Raw genomic sequence first — 24,434 nt, 5'->3', positions numbered from 1 at the left:
ATGATAAATTAAGATGTAAAGATCAGTGATTTAGAAAAATATTGCCTAACACTCTGAACACATGATTAATATGCCTTTTAGTTAACACGCTGTTAACACCACACCTACACATGCATTGGCAAGTTTCCCTTCCAAACAACATAGATGCTTAAGACCTAGGAAATACCACAAACTTCAAACACATGCACCTGTGCAGTTATCTCCTTACCTCACTGAAATTTCTGATAGTCAGCAGATATGTCAAGAAGAATAAAAAGATTATTTCTAAATTGACTTAAATATAATTGCTTTTCCATTCATTATACTATAATCCAGATAGTTAAGGAGCAATTAAAGTAAGGGAGAATGAAAAACAGTAGGTGAAACTAGATGTCTTTGCTCACACAAGAAATATACTTTGGTATTTCTGGAAAGAAATCAGATTTTGAAAAGATAATTTGGATTAAATTAGATGCCTGTTTCTCTAAGCTTCATCAACCAACTTGCTATAAAGAATTCTATGAAGGTTTACACAGAAAATCTAGTAAAAGCACAAGGCACAAACCTGATTTCCAACTTTTCAATGTCCTCTTCTTCCACCTGGAACTGGGACTTCCTGGTGTAACTACTGGACCTGGTTACCTATTAATGAAATATTTTAGTAAAAACATTTAAAAATATCTTTTTTCTTCATGAATTAAAAACTGACCATTCTCAAATATTCAATTACAAATATAAAAGGATTCAAGTGTGAAAGTAATATTCCAAATCCTGGAAAGTACGCTAACTATGCACCATAAGGAAAGGGTGGCACAAGAATCAAGGGCGTCTTTGCTCCACACCACTTCTATCAACTCTGGCTCCCTGGTTTTCAGGTGTCTGCAAGTGACACTAAGAGGAAAAACACCACATTTAAAAAGCTACACTTTGAAAAACCCCTTCAAGTCTCTCCTGCCATTCTCCAGGACACCACACCACTCCTACCTCCTGCTCATATTGGAAACTGTCAGGAACTGGGCCGGAACTGCCTCACCTGCACCCAGCTGAGCATCCAAGTCCCACCTACCTCAGGACTCTCCGAGTGTTCTGAAGAGGAGATGATTCTAAGGCTCCCTCCCCAAGCCTACCCTTTCCCCACAGTATTTAAGAAGCATGAGCTATATGCATTCAGTCTACCTTAATTACAGCCATCCTTACCAATCTGATCACTTCTTTCTAGTCTAAGAAAAGTATCCCCTTACATCACAGTCCCCGTGTTTCTTTCTTTTTCAGACAACTACCTTAAAACTAATTCATCCCAGAGTGGGTACTCCCCTCACCACCCACTCAGGTCATCTGCAGCTTCTTTACAGATCACCCTTCTACAATCTGTCTTCATCACCAAATCTGAGGTCGACTTGTACGCCTTGGCCTTGCTTGGCCTCTCTCTGTGACCTATCCCTTACTCTTTGCTTTGAGTGTACCTGCAGACCATCTGCCACCTCCTGCTGCTCTTCTTTCTTCCTTGGAATTTGCACAGGTGGTTCTCCAAGGCTCTGTTTTATTTTGTTCTAAAAATAACTTCAAGCCACACCGTGTTGCCCAGCTTACAAAGTGCTATCATGTCCATCATCTCTTTTCCTCATCAGAATGTTGCTTTGAGGCAGGCAAGGCTAGATTTATTATCCTTGTTTTAAAATGAGGAAACCACAGTACAAAGCTAAGCAGCATGTTTGAAGCGTTACAGTCAGTAAGCTCTAGAGCCTTGGTTTTCTTCTCTTGCATCTCTTCACTCCCTTGGCTCTCCAGACTATATAACAAATCATGTATTGTGATCTATAGTTATAACCTGCCATGTTTCCCTCTTGAACTGTCCTGTTAGCAGATTTTATTTGTTTTCTGAGATAAGGTGGCCTGACACTGGCCTTGAAACTCTGGTCTTCCTGCCCACACTTTTCAGGGACTGGGATAACAGGTAGGCACCATATCTGATGCCTGGTGGAGGATTTTCACAAGGATCCATGGGTGCTTTTGGTTTCTTTTCCCCCTTTCTTCTATCACCAGTTTTCCCTACCTCTGCCATTTCTTTCTTATCTGCCCTCAGCTGTTTGAACACTGGAAACTAAGTCTCTAAGTACTTGCTAACAGATCACGGTTACTTCTTTCTAGGTTCAAGAATATACAATGGCTAAAATTAGAGCACCTCTAGCCAGGCGCTAGACGGTCTCATTTACTGGTTTATCCTACCTTTTTACTTTTTTAAAGGTTGCTTTCTTACCAAGCTCAGTGAAATCATTACTTGATGTTCTTTAGGCATAACTTTAGTTTTTCTGTCTCTGTAATATTCGCTTTGTTCTCACAAAAATCTAGTATTCAGACTGTTTTGACCCTGAGCTCAAGCAATATGTGCTGCACATTACAGCTATGTAGAAAGATCACACCTATCTTTACAGCCAATCCAATAAAGGGCTCAATGAATACACACTTTAAGGCCTGGCAGCTAAACTGGTATATTAAGCAGTTCACACCTTGACTTTCAAAAAGTTACCTGCTTGCTATAAGGTCCTTCCTGAGCATAGTGAGTTCCAGCCCATCTGAAGTGTGAACTATGCACAGTGAGTAACTTTGAACAGCAACTTTTAAAACTGCCATCGTCTTCATATTGTCATGGTTAGGCATAAGAGCTATTAATAAATGTAGGACACTGTACCAAGTCCTTAGCCAGGAAAGGAAGTCTCTTGTATTAGTGTATTTCCCTTTTCCTTTGCTTCTACCCTGCCCCCCCCCCCCAGTTTCCCATTTCACCTCTGCATTTTATTCAGCCTGTGCTCCTTTTTATTAAAGTACAGCAATCAGGAATGAGTAGGGTTCCCTGATGCCCTCTCCAAAACAGAAGAAAAATACAAAAGAAAAACTTCAAGATATAATTACCTACTTTTATAAACTGTTCTCACATGTTAATACCAACTGCAACTTGTTCTGTTATTATAATCTTTTAGAGATTTTCATTTTTAAATTTTTCTATGGTCTTCAGTTAATATGAAAAAGGACTTATTAAATACTTGAAAGAATGCCAAAGCACTGCATTTGTGACAATTTCAAGGCAGCTGAATATGCACCTTGGTGTTCTAGTAGTCAGGATTCACTCGAGGCAGGTGAAGATCTTTATGAACAAGATAGATCTTTAGAGTCAATTAGATTGTGGAGAACTTAATGTAGAAAAGGTCTAATCATGAAGTGCTTCAAAGTCTCAAAGGAGTCTCCTCTTTGGCATATTTGCTACTGTTTTCCCTTATAAAGTTGCCCTTTCACAGGATCTGAAATGCAGGCTTCGCATTTAGCTGAGCATTAAAGTCAACTGAGAAAAGATTCCAGATCTTCTGAGTGGCAAGCTGTAGTTTAGGTTTTCAAACAGTGTGCTCAGAAGAGTCCCTGTGTGCCAGGTAGACTGGAGAGTGTAGGGAGGGTCTGAAGGGAGTGACAATGAGGAAAATACAGGGTGGGTTTGGCTCCAGCCCGCCCTACTTCCAAATCTACCAGTGCTAAATGTGTTACATTATAGCTCTGTGCTTTCTAGAAAGAAATCATTAACTGACACAATAATTACTATAGCTGTGGTTTACAAACCAGAATTATATATTAACATTTATATAAAACAAAAAATTACCTCAAAATGAAAGATTTCATTAAACTGCGGATTGCTTGTTTTCTTCTTTACTTTTGTCTTCTTTTGGTCATTCCTGTTCCAATGTGGTAGAGTTTTACCTTGTAGAACTTAATAGTACACAATTATAAAACAAGCTATTTCCACCCAAGATGCCTAACCTCTGTCTAGATATTAGGATGACTGAGAGAAGACAATAATTTACATACTATGCCAGGGGAAAAAGCCAGTGTGTTCTCACAAACTTAAATCAGTGAGTATCCTGACACAGGGTACAAATTTTATATATCTATACATGCCAAGATTGCGTTATTGTCTCCAGGGCTGTGAGAAGCTGGCTGCCAGGCTCTCTTTGAAAATTTTAAACATATCCTATTACATAGCAGAAGAAGTGGTGAGACTCCCAAGTGCCTTTACTCATGCTGAAAAATACCTGAGAAACAGGAAAAGTGACTATTAACTCAGTTTACCTCTTGGGGCTATAGTCATGACAGTGACTTACATAAGCAAGAAAACAAAACAAAAACCAAAACTTTAATTCTCAAGTAAACGTACGAATTCAGAGGCAGTTATAAAGAAATACACAGGTAGTCTTGTATCTTTAGACAGACTCAACCAATGTGAATGTCTTGTGCGACTACAGTATAATAGCAAACTCAACTGATTTAAAAAAAATGGCAGGGGCTAGAGAGATGGCTCAGTGGTGAAGAACAGTGACTGCTATTCTAAGAGGACCTGGGTTCAATTCCCAGCACTCACATAGCAGCTCACAACTGTATGTAACTCCTGTTCCAGGGGATCCGACACCCTGACACAGACATGCATGCAGTTAAAACACCAATGCACATAAAATAAAAATAAGTAAAAAATTAAAAAAAAAAGTCTCAGTGGTTAAGAGCACTGGCTTCTCTTCCAAAGGAAGAGCACCTACATGCCAGCTTCCAACTGTCTGTAACTGCAGTTCCAGGGGAACCGACACCCTCACATATAAGCAAGCAGACCACCAATGTACATAAAGTAAACATAAATAAATCATTAAAAAGTTTCTATGGAATGTTACTTTAAAAATTCCATTAAAGAACTTGTTCACGAGGTAGAAATCATTAAACAGAAGACAAGAACAGCCTCCTGAGGTGAGGACATATCTCACTGGTAGAGTAATTCTTAGCATCTGGATTGAAGATGCTCTGGATTGAAATACAGAACTACAAAAAGTTTACTCTAAACAAGCAGCTCCTTTAGGCTGACTTATTTCCCTTCTCATTTCTTTGTGAGAGAGCAGCTTAACTAAGTAGGTGAGGCTGGACAGAATTTGTGATCTTCTGCCTCTGCTTCCCAGGTACAGAGATTATCGTTATGCTTCTGATATCCAGCGAGGTTGAACACCTTTAACATGGGGGAAAACCCTCTGACAGTATTTAATGCTTTATGGATTTCTGCTTTTAAATTTAAAACCAATCTGCAATAATAAAAGCGTATCAGTATCTCAGCTTCCATACTATACATGTATAAACATACTTTTTAAGACTTTGTGACTATAAAAAAAGAATAGAGCTTTAGGTGATAAGGGGGAGTGTATGTGTGTGCACACACACGTGTGTGTATAAGAACAAATCTTGTGCTTTCATTTCCTGACTAACAGCTTCAAGTTTCAGACAAACTCCAGACTAGTCAGTCTTGTAAAGAAACCACAATGAAGTTATCTAATATAGATAGTGCAAAGTGCTATCAGTTTTTCAAAAATCATAGACCATTTAAATCAACATTACACTGCACTTTACTACACTCTGGGACTTCAGCAGTTCTTTCAGAGCTTGGAACTTTTCCCATAAAGCACTGATATCATGAATAGAAAAGGCAGTTTTCAGTTCTGAGTAGCTTTCAGGATACTAGTTTGGAAACTGCATTGTTGAAACTGCATTGTTATTTTGAGTTGACATTCACTAAAATGTGATATTTCACTTGTATAAAAATTAAGAATATTTGAAAGTAAGAATATTAATGAGTAAAGGCAGCCAGGTGTATATGATTTAGTGTTTTTGTTTTAGACCCTGGATGGCCTGTAACTTGTCATGAGACCAGGATGGCCTTGGATTCAGAGATCCATCTGCCTCTGCCTCCCAAGTGTTTTGATTAAAGGTGTGCATACCCTGTGCCTGGCCCAGAAATATATTTTAAAGTACATTTTACAATAGTGTGAGACTGAAGCTTTCCCTCTATCTTAATAAATACATAGCAGATTTGAAATGATACCAAATATCTTCCTGTGAAAACAGAACTCAGTTGTTTACCAAGTATACTCTAAAACTTACTAAAAATTCTTCTTTTAAAGCATTATTTTATGTCACAGTTACTCAGCATTTGATCTAAAAATTACATTTCCAATTCTTAAATCCAACTTACACTTGAAAACCCAGTAACAATTCAATAAACATTACCTAGAAGGGCCCACTAGGGAAACTGTTGCATAAGGATCACAGCTTTGTCCATTTATGAGAGGCAACCCATGGCATGCCTTGATGCTAAGGTAGAATAAGAGAGATTTTAACATATTAGGGTCAAGTCAACATCACAATGTATTATCTACATCCCCTCTCCATCCCCTTTGCCTTCTTGTGGACTGGGACAGACCCTGGCTGCACACACACAGGGCAAGTGCTCTGCAACTGAGCTGCACTCTCAACCCTAAAACATTCTTTAAATAGAAATCAACATATTTGAAGACCTTAAAATTGCTTACCACCAGAAACTCCACAAGGAGAGCAACAGAACCAGAAAATTTGAACACTGGGGTCTTTCCAGAGACTCATCCTCCAACCAAGTACCATGCACAGAGATAACCTAGAACCTCTGCACAGATGTAGCCCAGGGCAGTTCAGTGTCTAAGTAGGTTACATAGTAATGGGAAGAGGGATGGTCTCCAACACAATCTGATTGGCCTGCTCTTTGATCACCTCCCCCTGAGGGGGGAGCAGCCTTACCAGGCCACAGAAGATGACAATGCAGCCACTCCTGATGTAATCTGATAGACTAAGATCAGAAGGAAGGAGAGGGGGACCTCCCCTATCAGTGGACTTGGGGAGAGAGACATGTGTGAAGAAGGGAGAGGGAAGGTGGGATTAGGAGGGGAGGAGGGAGGGGCTTATGGGAGGATACAAAGCGAATAAAGTGTAATTAATAAAAGTTAAAAAAATTAAAAATTTAGTCATGCCTCTCTGGAATGGCTAAGAGCTCCCTTATATGTATTTGGCCCTAGAGGGTAACATTTCTGGATAATCTAATGCTTACGTATGTATTCTTAGATTCTATAAACTCTAACATCTATAAGATGTGAAGTGACATTTCCATTTTTACAATCACTCAGACCAGAATCTCAAACCAAATTCCTTAGTGGTTTTGCTTAGAGGGACTGTATGAGAAAAAAAAAAAAAAGTGCAATAAACAGAAAACAACAAAAAAATTGTTTACCACTTTTGTAGTTCCAATATATCAACTACTCCAAATGATGTATTTGCTTATTTACATGATTACTTCCCAAAGAGAAGGAAACAGGAATGACACGATCGGTACTAAGACTAACATAACACAGTTCTTCCTGGTAAATGCTTAAGGTACATTTTGTGGTTTGATAATACATCAAAACTGCTGCGGCTTCTAAAAAGGAAAAGAAAGTGGTGTAGCCTTACATGAGAAACTACAAACCAGGCCAGCTCCACGACACCATATCCTCTGCTACAGCATGAATGACACACAAGGAAATGGTTGTGGTTTTACTTAAAATCTGATTCATAAATATACGGCAAGCCTAACATAACTGTGTAGTCTTTCACAGTTGCTGATTCTCAACAACAGTTCCTGATTCTCAACAACAGTTCCTGCATCATTCTGTAGAAAATGCTCTACACTGCAAAAACCAAGGCCATCCAATCCACTCTATGGGTTACAGTTGTAGTTATAGAAAGCACAGAACAATCTAATAATCTGATTCTCAAAGCATCTCAGCAATTATTAACTAAGTTAGTTTAATGTCTAAGAACTCATTTCCTGATCCCTTATGAAGCTGATGAATGCTAAGTGTTTTTTTGTTTTGTTTTGTTTGTTCTTTTCTAAAGACCAAGGCTACTGAACAATATTCTGTCTTTCTCGTGAAAAGTTACTCATGGGTGAACTGCAAATGGTGTGCTGCCAAATAAAGAGAAAACTGAAAATAAGACTCATTTCTATTAAATTGGGTATTAAAAATAAAATTCAAAAATTTCTCAAACTAACCAACAAAGTACAGGCCAAGAAAATATCTTAGGGTTTATATTTTCCCACTAATAAGCTATTATTCATCAACTACCAGTTTTCTTCTGTGGTTTGTTGCTCTTATCTGACAAAGCTTAAAAACAAATTATAAACTGTGGTCACAGAAATACAAAGTTATAGCAAGAAGTTTGTTTTCTTTAAAAACACTGAAATACTATAAAATATGTTTTTATTTTAATCCTAAGTGTGGTGATGTGGGGCTACTTTGCAGCAGCCGACCATGAGTTGCCATGTGTTCTGGTGGGGGCGTGATTTTGCCAGCTGCAGATAGTTTCTGTGATTGTATGACATTTGGAATTCTGGGGACTTTTCAAAGGGTCTATAAATGCTAGAGCCCGAGGGGTGGGGTGCATTGTTGGCTGATTGTTGGTCAAGGTTTGTTAGGTAGTTGTGTACAAAGAAGAAACAACAACAAGAAATTAAGTATCATGGCAACAAAGATGAAATGTGCCCCACTAATCAGCAAGTAGTCTAAATGATAACATCACCTGCTTTCTGACTCTTGACTTTATTCAGGGATCTCTTTTCTTTCCTCTCTATCCCTTTTTTCCTCTCACAGCTAGTGTTAGGGAGTTGAAAAGGTGGGAGAAAAGGAATAAGAAAGTGGAAGAAAGAAGAACCCACAAAGTAGCTAAATCCAGCTACACAAAGTATGTAGTGACTTCAATGTCCAAAGTAAACAATAAATATGGCCTATTGTAAAAAGAAAACCCATCAAAACAGAGGCAGAAATGACAGAAAATATAATCACAGACAAGGACATTTAAAATTTTTACTTCACATAGCATATAGTGACAGAGAAAACCTTAAAAAACAGGTCTAGAGATGGAAAACTGTAAGATCTGACATAAAAACACAGGCAAACTCAAACCTCTGCTAAGACTGTGGAGATGAACTGAACAAATATGAAAAAAATGTGTAAAAGTTTAGATGTATAAAAGTTGCAATGCTGTATGACAGTGCAGTGGATATGAGACTAAAACTCAGACAAACAGGTTGACTATACAAAGCACAATTTAAAAATTTGTTTTAATGTAATTGCAGATTTTAAAATAGCTGCAAAAATAAGTTTCTGTAAGCTCAACATCAACTGTTAACGTTCTGTGTAACCAATATGAAGGTAATAAAATCAAGAAACTACCATTAATGTTTCTAATGTTAATTAATCTATCGATGACACTCAAATTTTGCCAAGATCCAGGTTGCAGTATGGGTTCCTATATTGCATTCGCTTGCCATGTCCTCTTAGTCTCTGTCACAGTAGGATACTTGTTTTCATATTACTTAATCTGAGTTAGTCTGATATTTACTCCTGACAAGACTAGGATTAGATATCTTAGTGTCCTTTTCAGCACAGAGTACCAAGAGGTACTGGATGTCTCATTCTGTGACATGTACCTCTTCACTGTCTTTGCTCTCTCATTACTGTGACATGTACCTCTTGTGCTACCTTTGTAAATCTATACTCTCAAGTTTAAAAAATTAAAATAAATGTCCGAAGTTGAAATCTAGTCCTCAAACTTAAGAGTGTGAAGTTGGGCTTATTTTACCAGCATGTGAATTGGTTGAGTTATCTGTCAAGTGATGCAAAAAATAATGGGCAGGGCTTTGGCTCAGTGGTAGAACTTAAAGCTGTGTGTGCCTAACACCAGGAAACAGAACCCCGGAAAGAAGATTCACTACTACTATTGGCAACAATGTGAGTATCAAAAGGAGTATACTAAGTAAATGAAGCCAGGCATAAAAGACTATGTATCATTATGAGTCTATCAGAATGGCATTTTGGAAAAAGCAAAAAACAACAAACACAGAAATCAGACTGTGGCTGCCTAGAACTGGGTGTGAGGAAGAGGGACTCGAACCCCATCGATAAGTAATGCCTTCATATAATTTCTTCTTTTAAAAACACAGTAATATGCTCCCAGGGAGCCAGAGAGCTGCTCAGCAGAGGACCCCAGTTAGGTTCCAAGTGCCCATATCAGGTGGCTCCCAACAGCCTGTGACTCCAACTTCAAGGATATAACACCTTTGGCCTCTGCACACATTTACACACCCACACAAACACAAAGTATACATAAAAACTGAATCTTAAAAACAACAAACCAAAACCCTAAACCAACAAGGAGTAAAGTGAGAAACCTAAGCTAGTATGTAGATAAAACAAGCCAACTAACAGTCCTTCAAATGACTATGATTAGCCAAACTCAAGCAGGGAAGGGAGTAGCAGCAGTTGCTCATCCAAAGAATTCCACTATAGGCACTCAGTCTGGGGGTCTTTTTCTTGTTTTGTTGAGACAGGGTCTCTCTGTGTAGCCCTAGCTGTCCTAGAACTCTCTATGTAACCTGGTGGCCTCAAGCTCACAGAGATCCCACCTCCTCTGCTTCCTGAGTGCTGGGAATAAAGGTATGCACCACAGCATCTTGACCTGGACTATTTTTAGTAAGTATACTGAAGTTGAAAACTAGTAAGAGAGAAACTATCAGCAAATAACAACAAAACTGTATTACTTCATTTTATCTATTAAAAAGTTATCAATGCTATAAAACTTAGAAAAATGACTTAATAAGCATACTGTTTCAGCAATTCATCTATACATAGCAATTACTTGGTCTCTTTTCATTATTTATTCATCATTAAGATAGCTGATAAAAGCAGAAAAACTTGAACCCCTCAGATCATATGTAGTGTTAGTACCACACAGTACAGAAAGGCAATGCTTCAAAGAACTAGAGTTTTCATCATTACGAGAGTGAATTACAGTCTGGAGCAGTAAGAGGAAAGTAACAACTTCTCTATCTCCTTGCCCTGAGGTGTGTAGGTATGGACCCCTGTAATCCCAGAGGGTACTCAGATATCAACTGAAACAGAGACATGGACAGTTCAGAATGAAGGATCCTTGGCAGCTTTTGAATAATAGGCTGGAACAGGGATTTCATAGCACAGTCAGACTATTAAGAACTTGAATGATAAAGAATACAAAACCTGCAGAAAAAGTGCTGGTAATCTTAGGGTGTCTACTTAATTTGAGTATCATGTCATGTGGACCCCCACCCCCAAACCCAGGGTCCCTAAGAGCTCTGTATAGTGACTGAGTGCTCCAAAAAGACATCCTCTGGAAACCCTTTCCAAGTCTCCACTGCTAGAAAGTCAGAGGCTCTTACAACCCTGTCATACCTTAATGTTTATATCAGTATGTCATTTAACCCACAGTCAATAAAAATTACTTGAATAATTAATGACTTGTCATAACCTGAGTGGACAGATGAAAAAATAAACTGGGTTATCAGCTTAGTAAAGAAATGATATATAAGAGCTGCACTTATTTTAAAAAAGAAATTCTAAGAATATAGAGAATAATTTCTAGGTGATTTTGGCAAAAAATAAAAAAAGATTATGCTTACTGTACAACAAGCTGCTGGCACACAGTTCCATTCTCTGTTATCAATTCATTCAGTTTTAATTCAAGGTGAACTTTCCCCTATGACAAAAAGAAAGCAAACTCAATAGTCTATTTTATTTTGGTAACAAAATATTACAATGTACTTTTGTCCAAAGAGCATACATATTTAATTATTCACTAACCACTATCACATGGCTCTGCATACTTAGCTGTTAAATGGCTACTAACCAACAATATATATACCAAAGTCTAAAAGAAAGCAGTCTAATATTTGTATTAAATATGACATCTAAAAATTTTAAAACTTTATATCCTGTTTAATAAATGTTTATGTACCTCAATGACCACAGTTTTTCCTTAGATATGGCACTTACATTTTTGGAAAACTTAAAAAGAAATTAGTTTCTAAAGCTATAAAAGTAAGTTAAAGATAGTAAAAAAACCATTTTTTAAAACTTCTGTCAACTACTAAGGACTTATTTAATGTCTGCTATGATTTAGGAAGTACTATGACATATGAAAAGAGATGGGAACAAACAGGTAGGTAAGACACAGCCACCACCTACCAGAAGTTCACAACCTAGCCAGGAATACAATGGAAGAGTGACAATATATCCCAAAAGTACTGATAGAAGGGTTGAAATAAAACAGAGTTCTCTCTGACACACAACTGTTAAGAGATGGGTTTAAGCATAGTTTAGTTAAGTTTTGAGGAATTCAAGTGGTCAGCTTTCTTAAGAAAAGAGCTTAGGAACAATGTAACCTAGAGCTTGGTTATCTCTTCCCTTTTCAGGCAATGAGCAATTCTAAGCTGGTTAACAATTAGTGCCGCATTACACCTCCACCCACTGACAAGACAAATTCCCACAGTGCCAGTGGTCTGAGACCTGGGGGGTGGCGCTAATGTCTAGGGACAGGTGAACTGAGTGATCTTATCACAGGTAGAGATATTTACTCTCTAGCTATGGCTGCTTTTCAGAGCCTTTTAAAACATTCATTCAAAAATTCTAATCTGAATCAGCGTCACTATGGTGACGCTTAAAAGAATGAATCTCAGGTTAGATGACTACTATGTGATGAGCAGTGACAGCTGAGTCACAACACAAAGGTCTGCATGAGAGAGTTAGACTATTTGACAAAAGAAGGCATCAATGAGTAAAATTAGCAGTTATGTAGAGCTGGAACTAAACTGAGACATAGTCCAGGAAAAATCTCGGCACACATACTGATAAAATCACACACGTCACATAAGCTGCAGTCTGTCACTATTCCTACATTTAGCACCCGCACCTCTACTTTTCAAGCCTGGACTTGACTATGTATAATTTCTAGTATTACTCAACTGGAACATTTAGTCACATTTTCTGTCACACCAGCATGGCATGTATATGCTACTTAGCCAGAGAGGCAGTTTACACAACTGAGCAAATATAAGCAAGTTAAAGCAGTTTCACTATTTTAAAACACATACATTTTATAGTACTTCCAAATGTCTCTCAGCAATGTGTAGGATCTACTCTATTTCTAAAGCAATAAAAACCAATAAAAGAGAAAAAGTATTCATAATTAAAATCACAGTATATAATCCTAGAGATAAAAGATACTTAATAAAATTAAACCAGGAATGATTTTTCATGGACTTAAAGGCAACTTAGTATGTTAATTACTCCTACTACACGGTCGAGAGATCATTCCTTTGGTATTAGTTAATAACATAACTGACATTAACTGGGTTAAGAAAATACTGACAACAGAACAGGCAGACACACATTATCAGGGAGGAACAGTAAAATTAACAGAAATGTTAGTTTAAATTAAGGAAGTTATAATTTATAAATAATAAAACTACTGAGTTGCCTACTGAAATTACTTATTCATTATTATTGTGTGTGAGGCCACAGGCAGCACGGTGCTGTGCGGAGATCAGAAAACAGCTGTGCACACTCAGCTGTCTCTTCTCACCTCTCTACAGGTAGGTTCTGGAGATAAAACTCAAGTCATAGATTTATGTCACAAAATGTTTTACCCACTGAAGCATCTTGCCAGCTCTCATTGTCTTACTTTCATAAAAAGATGATAGTTGGTTAAAAGAAAGTTACAAAAATATGGTGTATAGTATTAACTTGAACACGTAAGTATTTGTGCAAATTTAATACACCAATATCCACCTAACTACTGAGTATTCACCTTTGGTTGATAAGGTACCAACCTAGACTTGGAACTTTTCTACTGTTTTCAATGTTTCTACTACTGTTTTGCCTTTAGTAAAGAAAGTGAACATGAATTTTAAATTACACAAAGTTTCTTTTCAGTGTTAAAAAGCCAAATCTGTATGGAACGTATGGCATACACTGTAATTTTGGCATCCAGAAGGCTGAGGTAGAAGGGTCCAGTTCAAGATCCACCTACACTATATAGCTACTCACTGTCTCCAAAATAATTTCAGAAAAGACAAATTTATGATCATATTTTTAAAAATTAGTCTTCCGTGATAATTTTCATACAAAATTTCTTACATCTTTAGTTACTGTACATATCTGGGTTATAGGAAAAATAAATCTTTTTCTTGTAGAAATGGTAGTTGTGAACATAGCAGGATCTGGTAGTGCCAGCCTTCCTTCTGGTCAGGGATAGTGGCTATAAGGCTATTTGACACAGTTTTGGTCAGAAATAAAGGTGCAGCTTTGTAATTTTTCTCTTACAAGAAAACCATCCAGGGTCCAAAATTATTTCCAGTGTGTTTCACATTTCAGTGCCCAGTAGTATTCTATCAAAAATTATTAAACAGATGACAAGAATAAAATAAAATACACGGTGTGTGTGTGCGCGCGCATGTGACAAAAACAGCAGATTACAAGTGCAAGCTTAAAATAGATTTTGTTGTTATTGTTTAAATACTGGGTATCACTATTTAGTCCACGCCCATCTCAAACTCACAATATGTACCATCCATTTTTTCTTTGTTTCTGTTTTTCTAACAGAAACTAAAGTGAAAAATCCAGCAAATAACTGGCAACTATGAAAGGAATAAAATAAAAAATTTAGAGCTGAGTGTTAAGTAACTGAAATTGAAATAAGATGTACGTAACATCAGATCAGCTGCAGCTGAATAGGAGTAAGAGAGGCTAATCAGAAGAAAATGCTCACAATGAATACAGAGAAGGGACAAGCATAAGAGACATGGGACACACAGCAAAAAGGTCTGGTACTAGCAGGTCTGGAATCCCAGTACAGGAAGGTCGGGGGAGGGGGATCAAGAGAGAATTGCTTTAACCGTTCTAAAACTGATGAAGGACATTAAGTCACAGATTCAAAAACTCCAAAAACCACATAAGTTAAATAAAGTAAAGGAAAAACATTCCAATGTACTAGTAAAACAGTACTAGTAAAACAGAAGAGATTAAAAAGAAACCTTAAAGCAGCTACTAAAACCAGGATATATATAAATGTGTGTGTGTGTGTGTGTGTGTGTGTTTATGTGTGTGTAGAATATATACTGGTATCAAATAAGAAATGCATCGAAATTTATGCAGTTTGGAAAAAGGTGCTCAGGCAAACTGCAATGCATGTAAGATAAAATGCTCTCACATCTAGACAGTCTAAAACACTTAAATATTAGTAATTTCCTTATAAAACAACTCAGTATGTTTCAGGGCTAGTGAGACTGTTCTGTGGTTAAGAACACTTGCTGCAAGAGGGAGGGGGCACCCTTAGGATGTAAAGTAAACAAACTGGAAAACAAACAAACAAACAAAACACTGGTTGCTCCTACAGAGGTCCCTGGTTCAACTCCCAGAATGCACATGGCAGCTCACAACTGTGCAACTCCAGCTCTGGAACACCTGATACCTGGATTCTGGATTCTAAGAGCACCAAATATGTAGATGGTGTACATACATACACACACAAAGATACTCATACAAACACATAAAACTTAAAATCAAATTCACAAGAACCTGGTATAGTTTAATTGATTTTTAAAAAAAAACTTCTTATAAGGAAACGGTAAAAAAAAACAAAAAAACAAAAACAAAAACCCTTATGGCTCCTAATAGATTTTTACTGCTTGTTTTTGAGATCAAGTCTGCTACACTGCCTAAGCTGTTCCTGAAGTCGTCAGATAGATAATCTTCCTGCCTCAGCCTCTGGAGCAGCTGGAACTACAGGCATGCATCATTACAGCCGCTGACACAGCTTTATTCATAGACATTGCCTCTAAGTATTTTCAGATACAACTGCCAGTCAGGTAAAACACAAAGTTTTACTTTCTAACATCTCTTATACCAATGGCATTTTTTTATTAAAAGATTTTTTTCTCCTTAAACAATAATTTGAGATAAAGAGCAGGGCACAGTGGCACACATCATTAGTCCCAGCACTCAGGAAGCAGAAGCAAGCAGGCCTCTTAGTTTGAGGCCAGCCTGGTCTACACTGTGAGTTCCAGGCCAGTCAGGACTATATAGTGAGACCTTGTTTCAAAAAAATAAAATTAAGAGCCCTGGCGATGGGCAAAGAGACACCTTGTTGGTGGTAGTATTCTTATATCAGTCAGGGGCAGAGCAGATGGTAGTCCATTGTTCATCCTAGCTTGATGCCTGGCATGGTGGTCTCAGCTGTCTTATACCTAGGACTCATACAAATCAAATCAAATCAAATCCAGGCAGTGCAGGAGGAGGCAGGCAGATAGAGACCTGGGGACCGCCGTGCCACCCACAGACCTGTCCTACAATGTAGGGCACAGGTGGGCTGTAGACACCCACTTGCCACCACAACACACAGCATGAATGGATGACATTATTCAGAGGCCTGTAAGCTGCATAGCCAGCCTGCAGCAGGAGCCACCACCATGTGCGAGTATGTCATGGTTAGATAGGAAAGAAAGAGAAATGCAGCAGCTTGAGCATATGAAGAGAAATGGAACTGGAGACTCTAGGGTGGAGAGGAGCAGCCTGTTGTTAGTGGCCAGCCCTGCTACCTGGGTCCATGGTGAGGTTCCAGCCTGCACTGCTGCTGAGGGCGGGCCATGTCTGAGTTCATGGCTATGCAGCAGCAGGGGTTGGTGTCGATGTCCATAGTGAATATTACCACTAGAACATAGTTCTGTTCCTGGTCAGGGCAGTCACTGGGGGCCTCGTGGTGACCAGGGTCTGTGCACAACTGGCCCTGCCCTTCACTGGACGCAGAGACCTGGAGAGCCAGCTCCCTTCTCTCACCAGTGGCAGCACTTAGAAGAATGGGCCTTTGCCCTGCCCAGGCAGCACAGCAGAGCTGGCCCTGGTGGTGGGGATGGAGGTGGGGATGAGCCAGCCCTGAGGGTGTAGGTGTGGGAGAGCTGATCCTGCCAGTCACCTGCTATTAGGTGGTGTGGGTGCAGTCCCAAAGCTGCAGAAGCTCTAGGACACTGGGCAACAACAGTATAACCATGAGGAGTCCCAACAAGATCCATAATGTGCATGAAGTGAAACTCACAAAGAATCAATAAACAAGTTTTAAAAATTAAATTAAGAAAGATGGAATGGTTCATTTCTATTATTTCCCACATACAAATTTATAAATGAAACAAAGTTTTAAAATCAACCTATAATAATGAATTATACTCTTATATTAATGATACATTAACCGAGCATGTGTTTAAGAAACTAGTATATATTTCTTCTTACATGGTTGCTTAAAACAATAAAACAAAGGCCATTAACAGAAGTATGTACCAATCAATAACTTATGGTATGATCCAGATGGTCAAGATTATCCTGTTGGGTAAGATTTACTAAGTAACTGCATCAAAAGGACATAACTAACATAACATCTGGGTTTGCTGTGTGTACAAGTTGTGTGAGACACCACCCATAATTAACAGCCTTATGTAAAACACGTTCTTTTTATCACAGTACCTAGGAAAGAAAGAATGGAAGAATGCTTAAAAGCTGCTGAGTTCCAGCATCTTACAGGTAAGAAGACAGCATACTAACATTACAGGTATGGAAAACACAGGAAAAAGGACACCAAATGTAGGTGGATGACAACCAGGATCATAATTAGGACTAGAACCTAAGAAAGAGAATGCTTCAAAATGAAAGAAGCGGTCAGCCAGAATCACAAGACCTGGCAAAAAGTCAAGGACAGGTGGGGCTGCAAGTGTCTATTGCTTAGTGGCACAATGTCCTAAGTAGGAAGAGCCATTTGTGCCCTCCCTCAGCCTCGCTGTGGAGTCTAAAGGCACATTACAATGGTTTAAAAAGAAAATGGGTCAAACCAGAGAAGAAAGTGGCAAAAAAACAGAATCAAGAAAAAAGATTTGTATTTTATTAAAAAGATAGAAAAGTGGCTAAAGCAATGACTTAGCAGTTAAGAGCACTCACTGCTCTTGCAGAAGACCCAGGTTTGACTCTCAGAACCCATATGGTGGGCTCACAACCACTTGCAACTCTGACCCAGAGGACCTGGTGCCCTTTTCTGACTTCTGTGAGCTATGCACAGTATGTTGAACCTAATACACTCAGGCACAGACACATACACGTACAATAAATATTTTTTAAAGAGCTGTCAAGGAACTGAAGTCATGGCTCAGCAAGTAAGAGCACTGAGTTTTTGCAGAGGACCTGGGTTCAATTCCCAGCACCCACATGGGGTTTCACAGTCATCTCCAACTCCAGTTCCCGGGGATCCTGGCTTCTGCAGGTACTAGGCACACACACTGTCCACACATACATGCAGGCAAAACATCCATACACATAAAATAAGTTTTTAAAATAAAATTCTGTCTTAAAAGGTAGAAAATGCACTCATTAAATACTTCTACCATGAACTTCTGAAAAGAAAACAATAACTGCAAAAAGAAAGTGACGACGTAAAAAGCTAAAATATTATTTCAACTGTCTTGGTATAAATAGCAAGTTACTAGTCGGGAATTTCCTTATTTGAGGACTAAACTACTTATCTTTTACTGAGATTCTCATTCATAAATGACTCTCCGGCAACAACTACCAGTAATTATTTGAGGTACAAATCCTAATTAGTGGTAACAACAGAGAAGTAAACACCTCTATCCCTGAGATGAAGATACTGATCGTTTCATCTACTCAGCCCCCTAGACAAACAGGCCTAACCCAAATTCCAGCCTGTACTCGCCTGTAGTGTTTCCTCCAACCACATCAAATTAGACTCCCGTGGACAGTGACTCAAATTTAGCCAACTTCTGTGAAATGAGTCAGATCTTTGAGGATTAGGAACCTACATGAACACAGAGACTCAAAGATGAATATGGACTTTTAAAGAGTCATTAAGAGAGTAAATTCACAGAGAGAAACAAAGGAAGAGATATGTACTCTCACCAGACATACAAAAAGAATGGGTGAAATCTCATCTTTAAGAATCTTTAAGTGTGGCAGGAGATAGCTCAGCTGGTAAAGTGTCTGCCACACACACATATGAGGTTGAGTTTAATCCTCACCAGCTACTGAGGAAATGGGCATATAAAAGAAAACACTCACCATTCACTCGGCAAAATGGAAGGTACAAAACCATAAACAAGAAGAGAAAGAAACTGATCAGTGGATCTGAGCTCCCAGGTCCTTATAAGATGTACAGCTGCAGAGCTGGGGGCTCCTGCTAAGGATGACGATACATGCAGCAAGCATTCCTCAAAGTCCCAAGTAAAAATTTCATATGGAATAACAAGACACCCAGAATGGCTAAAACAATCCTCTACAATAAACAATCTTCTAGAGGTATCTGCATCCCTCAGCTCAAGCTGTACTATTGAGCAACAATAGTAAAAACTGCATGGTACTAGGATAGAAACCAGCTGGTGGATCAAAGGAATCAAACAGAAGACCCAGAAATAAACCCACACACTTATGGACACCTGATTTTTTATAAAGATGCCAAACCATACAATGGAAAAAAGACAGCATCTTCAACAAATGGTGCTGGTCTAACTGGATACCTACAAGTAGAAAAATCCATACTTATCACCCTGCACAAAACTAAAGTCCAAGTGGATCAAAGACCTCAACATAAAACCAGACACACTAAACCTGTTAGAAGAAAATGTGAGGAAGAGCCTTAAATTCATTGGTAAAGGAGTCAACTTCCTGAACAGTACACCAAAAGCATAGGCTCTAAGACTGACAATCAATAAATGGAACCTCATGAAACTGAAAAATCTTCTGTAAAGCAAAGGACACTGTCAGAACAAAACAACAGCCTACAGACTGGGAAAGGATCTTCACCAACCCTATATCTGACAGAGGGCTAATATCCAGAATATATAAAGAAATCAAGAAGTTAAACAGCAAAAAAATCAAGTAATCCAATTAAAAAATGGGGTACAGAGCTAAACAGAGAATTCTCAACAGAGGAATATCAAATGGCAGAGAAACACTTAGAGAAATGCTCAACATCCTTAGCTATCAGAGAAATCAAAACAATACTGAGGTTTCACCTTACACCCATCAGAATGGCTAAGATCAAAAACTAAGTGACAACACATGCTGGAGAGGATGTGGAGAAAGGAAAACCCTCCTCCATTGTTGGTGGAAATGTAAATTTGTACCACTTTGGAAATCAATCTGGCGCTTCCGCAGACAATTAGGAATCCTGTTACCTCAATATCCAGCTATACCACTCCTAGGCATATATCCAAAAGATGCTCAACTATACAACAAGGACATTTGCTCAACCATGTTGATAGCAGCTTTATTTGTAATAACCAGAAGCTGGAAACAACCCAGATGTCCCTCAGTTGAGGAATGGATACAGAAATTGTGGTTCATTTACACAATGGAATACTACACAGCAATTAAAAACAAGGAAATCATGAAATTTGCAGGCAAATGGTAGGAACTAGAAAAGATCATCCTGAGTGTGGTATCCCAAAAGCAGAAAGACACACATGGTATATACTCACTTATAAGTGGATATTAGACATATAATATAGAATAATCATACCAAAATCTGTATACTTAAAGAAGCTAATCAAGGAGGAGGACCCGGGTCAGATAGTCAATCCTCATTTAGAAAGACAAACAGGATGGACATTGGAAGAGGGAGAAAACAGGGAACAGGACAGTAGCCTACCACAGAGGGACTCTGAAAGTCTCTACCCTGCTGGGTATCAAAGCAGAGGCTGAGACTCATAGCCAAACTTTGGGCGGAGCACAGGGAATCTTATGAAAGAAGAGGGAAAGAGAAAAGACCTGGAGGGGATAGTAGCTCCACAAGGAGAGAAAAAAAAAAATCTGGTCCCAGGGGTCTTTTCTGAGAATGATACTCCAACCAAGGACCATTCATGGAAATAACCTAAAACCCCTGCACAGATGTAGCCCATGGCAGCTCAGTCTCCCAAATCCATTCCCTAATAAGGGGAACAGGGACTGTCTCTGACATGAACTCAGTGGCTGGCTCTTTGATCACCTCCAACTAAGGGGGGAGTGGCCTTTTCAGGCCACAGAGGAAGACAATGCAGCCACTCCTGAGGAGATCTGATAGATTAGGATCAGATGGAAAGGAAGGAGGACCTCCCCTATCAGCAGACTGGGAGAGGGGCATGGATGGAGAAGAGGGAAGGAGGGTGATATTGGGCGGAGACGAGGAAGAGGGCTACTGTTGGAAATCAAAATGAATAAACTGTAATTAATAAAGAAATAAATTTAAAAAAGAAAAAAGCTAACTTTGTGGCAGTCAACCATCTTATGATAATTTAAAGTCACTTGAAAGATCATTTTTAATTGATAAGAATTTTTATCTATATCTGGTATTGCCAGAACCTAACTGCCAATTAATATTCAGCATCTGTGCAAATGCCTGGTAACTACTAAGCTCACATTCCCAGGGAAGTTCCTGTTGACTTCAAAAAGCTTCCCAGGAACTTTCTAATGCGCCCTGTTTGCCCACTAATTTGGGCAGGCTTCTGTTACTCTGATGCAACCTAAGTGATTCTCCTAATCTGTTGAATTATGTTTATAACTAGGAGCACACAGCACTGAAAGACAGTACAGGGCTGTGATTAGGAGTCAGACAGATCTCCAGTGGAATCAGTTTCTTTGACTGGAGAAGTCACTGCAGCTTGTAATCCTATTAGAATAATCTGTAAAATGAGGTTAATATCGCCCACCTCATAGTGCTACTATGGACCTTAAATGAGATAATGTATATTAAGTACTCACTACTGTACTTGGCACATACTTTTATAATTACTATAAGTAATTATTAGGTTGAGTCCCTGCTAAATTCAATCTCTTTGTTTTCTATATTGTCATCTCCTTTTATGTTTTCATGGTTTTACAAAACGTTATAAAACAAACATTAACAGACTAGGCTCTGTATTAATCGTGGAATGTTTATGTATCTTTTATACTCACAAGGTTAGTGTGCTTTGTGGCTAAATAATAATCCCAATGATAGCACATTTTTCTGAAAAGTATTATCCCTTCCTCCCACCTCCTAGAGCATTCTTCTTTTAAAATCTATTTTAAATACTGGGTAAATCTTACTAATTACCATTTAAGATAAAAGTTCTGGAAAGGTTAATGACTAATAGTCATGAAAGCAAACAGCTCTAAAATTTAAAATGCCAATACTATATATAAAACATAAATGCTACTTCCAGTATCTTCATGGTGCAGAGGTGACAGTTTTATATATATACACTGTCGAATAAAAGCTTCTACAGGAACTACATAAAGAACATATGCTGTTCTACAATTTCAGACCCAAATCCTTAAATCCTCTTGAAAATTTGTGGTCATTAAAAATACACTTAATAAATAAGTTTTAATGAATCTTCTAATTCCATTTCAGTTCAAAATTTCAAAGCCTTTTCTTATCTTCCCTTTTGTTCAAATTATTAGAAACATTAGATGGGTGCAGTGTGTATGCCTATAATCCCAGTGCTAGGGACCTTTGTAAGGCAGAAGCCAACCTCAGGTACACAGTGAGCACCATCTCCAAAAAGGTTTACACCATGCCACTTTCTTATATGGGTTGTATATGGAAAATGTATTAAATTATGTCTCAAAAATGAAAAAGTAAATGGGTAATTTGGTAAGGCTATATTAGAAAGCCACCTGTGCTGGCTATATGCAAACTTAACACAAGCTGGAGTAATCTGAAAAGAGGAAACCTCAATTAACATCCTCCATAACATTCAGGTGTAGGGCCCTAATTAGTGATTGATGGGGAAGGGCCCAGCCCACGGCGTATGGTGCCAACCCTGGTTTGGTGGTCCTGGGTTCTGTAAGAAAAGTAGGCCATAAGGGGCAAGCCAGTAAGCAGCACTCCTCCATGGCCTCTGCATCAGCTCTTTCCTCCAGGTTCCTGTCCTGTTTGAGTTCCTGTTCTGATTTTCTCGGAAGTGGAAGTTTAAGTAAGCCAAATAAACCCTTTTCTCTTCAACTTGCTTTTGGTCACGGTGTTTCATCCCAGCAACCGAAACCTTAACTAGGCCACCACCAGAATGAGTGGTGATAATAAATTTACATTTGTACAGAAGCTAACAGGTTTGTTTGTCTGTTTATTTTAAAGACAAGGGCTTATGCAGCCTGGCTGGCCTTAAAACCTGCCTTCACTTCCTAGGAGCTGGGATTACAAGTATGCATTCCAACATTCAGTTTCTGTGGTCCTGGGGACTGCATCCAAGGATTTGCCAAACACTCTACCAACTGAGCTACAACCCATCTCAAAATTAACAGTTTTAAAGTACTCTTCCCGGGGCTGGAGACATGACTCAGCAGTTAAAAGTACTGACTGTTCCTTCAGAAGACCCAAGTTCAGTTCCCAGGACCTACATGATAGGTCACTGCTGTCTGTAACTGCAGCTCCTGAAGTTCTGAACCTTCACACAAATACACATACAGGCAAAACACCAACACACATAAAATACAAATAAATAATATAACGTATTCTTCTCAATCCACATGATTCAAGTATGGTGAATTTTATTTTCATTTTACAGAAATGAAGCACAAGGTCATTAAAGTAACCATATAAAAACACCAAAAATTTTCTGACTTCTAATTTCAGCCAATCCTACTTCCTCACATGGCTTCTCACCTTAGTCACTGACAATGTTATACTATTGGGATCTGAATGATACTTAAAAAGTATCATTGGAAAGAAATGATGGAAAGAAAGAATATTAAGATGTGATAGAGAAGATAAAACAGAAAAAGTTCTTAACTATATTTTGTAGTTGAGAAGGGATTTTAATACACAATACTTACTTTTTAAAGAATTTAATTATAGAGATTGCATAAAAGTTTATGAAGAAATGAAGACACACTTTATTCGCAAAGTATCTGTGGGTATTCTTATTTTATCCCTGTATTCAACTCCTATTTGAGTCCTAGAGTCAAATTACAGCCTCCTTAAGAAACAAAGAATCCTGCTTGTAGTTAGGTCCTTGCAAATGGTTTCACAATCATTACTGTTTTTAATAAATATGATTACAAAAAGAAAAGATTCCCTTAGAAATAATTTTCAAGTCATAGAAACTTAAGCTTTTTAGAAACTTCAACTACTTGACTAAAAATACATTTCTGTTCACATAAAGAGTCAACACAAGGCCTTTTATTTTGGCAAATGAAAAAAAAGAATAGATTAACAAGCATAATGATATCCTTTCCAAAAAACAAGGTGAATAGGGAGCGGGAGGTCAAACTGAAGGCTGTGCATTACAGACTCAGGCACAAGTAACTTTTTTTTTCCAAGTCTAGTTTACTAGAAGTGTGAATAAAGGCATCCAAACAAGAGTGAATAAAATCAGACTCTCGTGTACTCCTCTAAGGTTAGAGTTAATAAAGCACATCTTCTCCTCTCAGAAATGAAGTAATGTCCTCTTGCTGAGTGTGGTGGCACACACCTATAACCCTCCACTCAGGAGGCAGGAGTAAGAGGATAAAGAATTCTAGGATGGTCTGGTCCACACAGCAAGACCCTGTTTAAACGAAACTCTCCAATAAAACCTCATAAATAAATTAACGAACTTCTGGCAAGGTATGGTAGCACACACTTTTAATCCCAGCATTAATCCCAGCACTAGAAGTCAGAGGCAGGTGGACCTCTCTGAGTTCTAGACCAGTCTAGGCTACATAGTGTTACAGGAC

At 38.4% G+C, this 24,434-nt stretch overlaps 1 protein-coding gene and 1 non-coding gene across 4 annotated transcripts in view; one reads left to right on the top strand and one right to left on the bottom strand.

Moving 5' to 3' along the window:
• Positions 1 to 24,434, bottom strand: part of Rasa2 (RAS p21 protein activator 2) — a 175,707-nt gene that overhangs the window by 46,458 nt on the left and 104,815 nt on the right. For all 3 annotated transcript variants that reach the window (XM_060385466.1, XM_021648440.2, XM_060385467.1), the window contains exons 5-8: positions 11,333 to 11,409; positions 6,061 to 6,144; positions 3,626 to 3,698; positions 545 to 621 (exon numbers count right to left, since the gene is read on the bottom strand). In XM_060385466.1, coding sequence (XP_060241449.1) covers positions 545 to 621; positions 3,626 to 3,698; positions 6,061 to 6,144; positions 11,333 to 11,409 — 311 coding nt within the window. The remainder of the gene's footprint in view (positions 1 to 544; positions 622 to 3,625; positions 3,699 to 6,060; positions 6,145 to 11,332; positions 11,410 to 24,434) is intronic.
• Positions 15,826 to 15,968, top strand: LOC132654953 (small nucleolar RNA SNORA48). The gene has a single exon (XR_009592554.1). It is a non-coding gene; the product is annotated as a small nucleolar RNA SNORA48 (small nucleolar RNA).

Source organism: Meriones unguiculatus, chromosome 6 (genome assembly GCF_030254825.1).
Source record: "Meriones unguiculatus strain TT.TT164.6M chromosome 6, Bangor_MerUng_6.1, whole genome shotgun sequence".
Taxonomy (NCBI): domain Eukaryota; kingdom Metazoa; phylum Chordata; class Mammalia; order Rodentia; family Muridae; genus Meriones; species Meriones unguiculatus.
The sequence above is the reverse complement of the archived record's forward strand: the minus strand, read 5'-3'. Positions and strand labels throughout refer to the sequence as shown.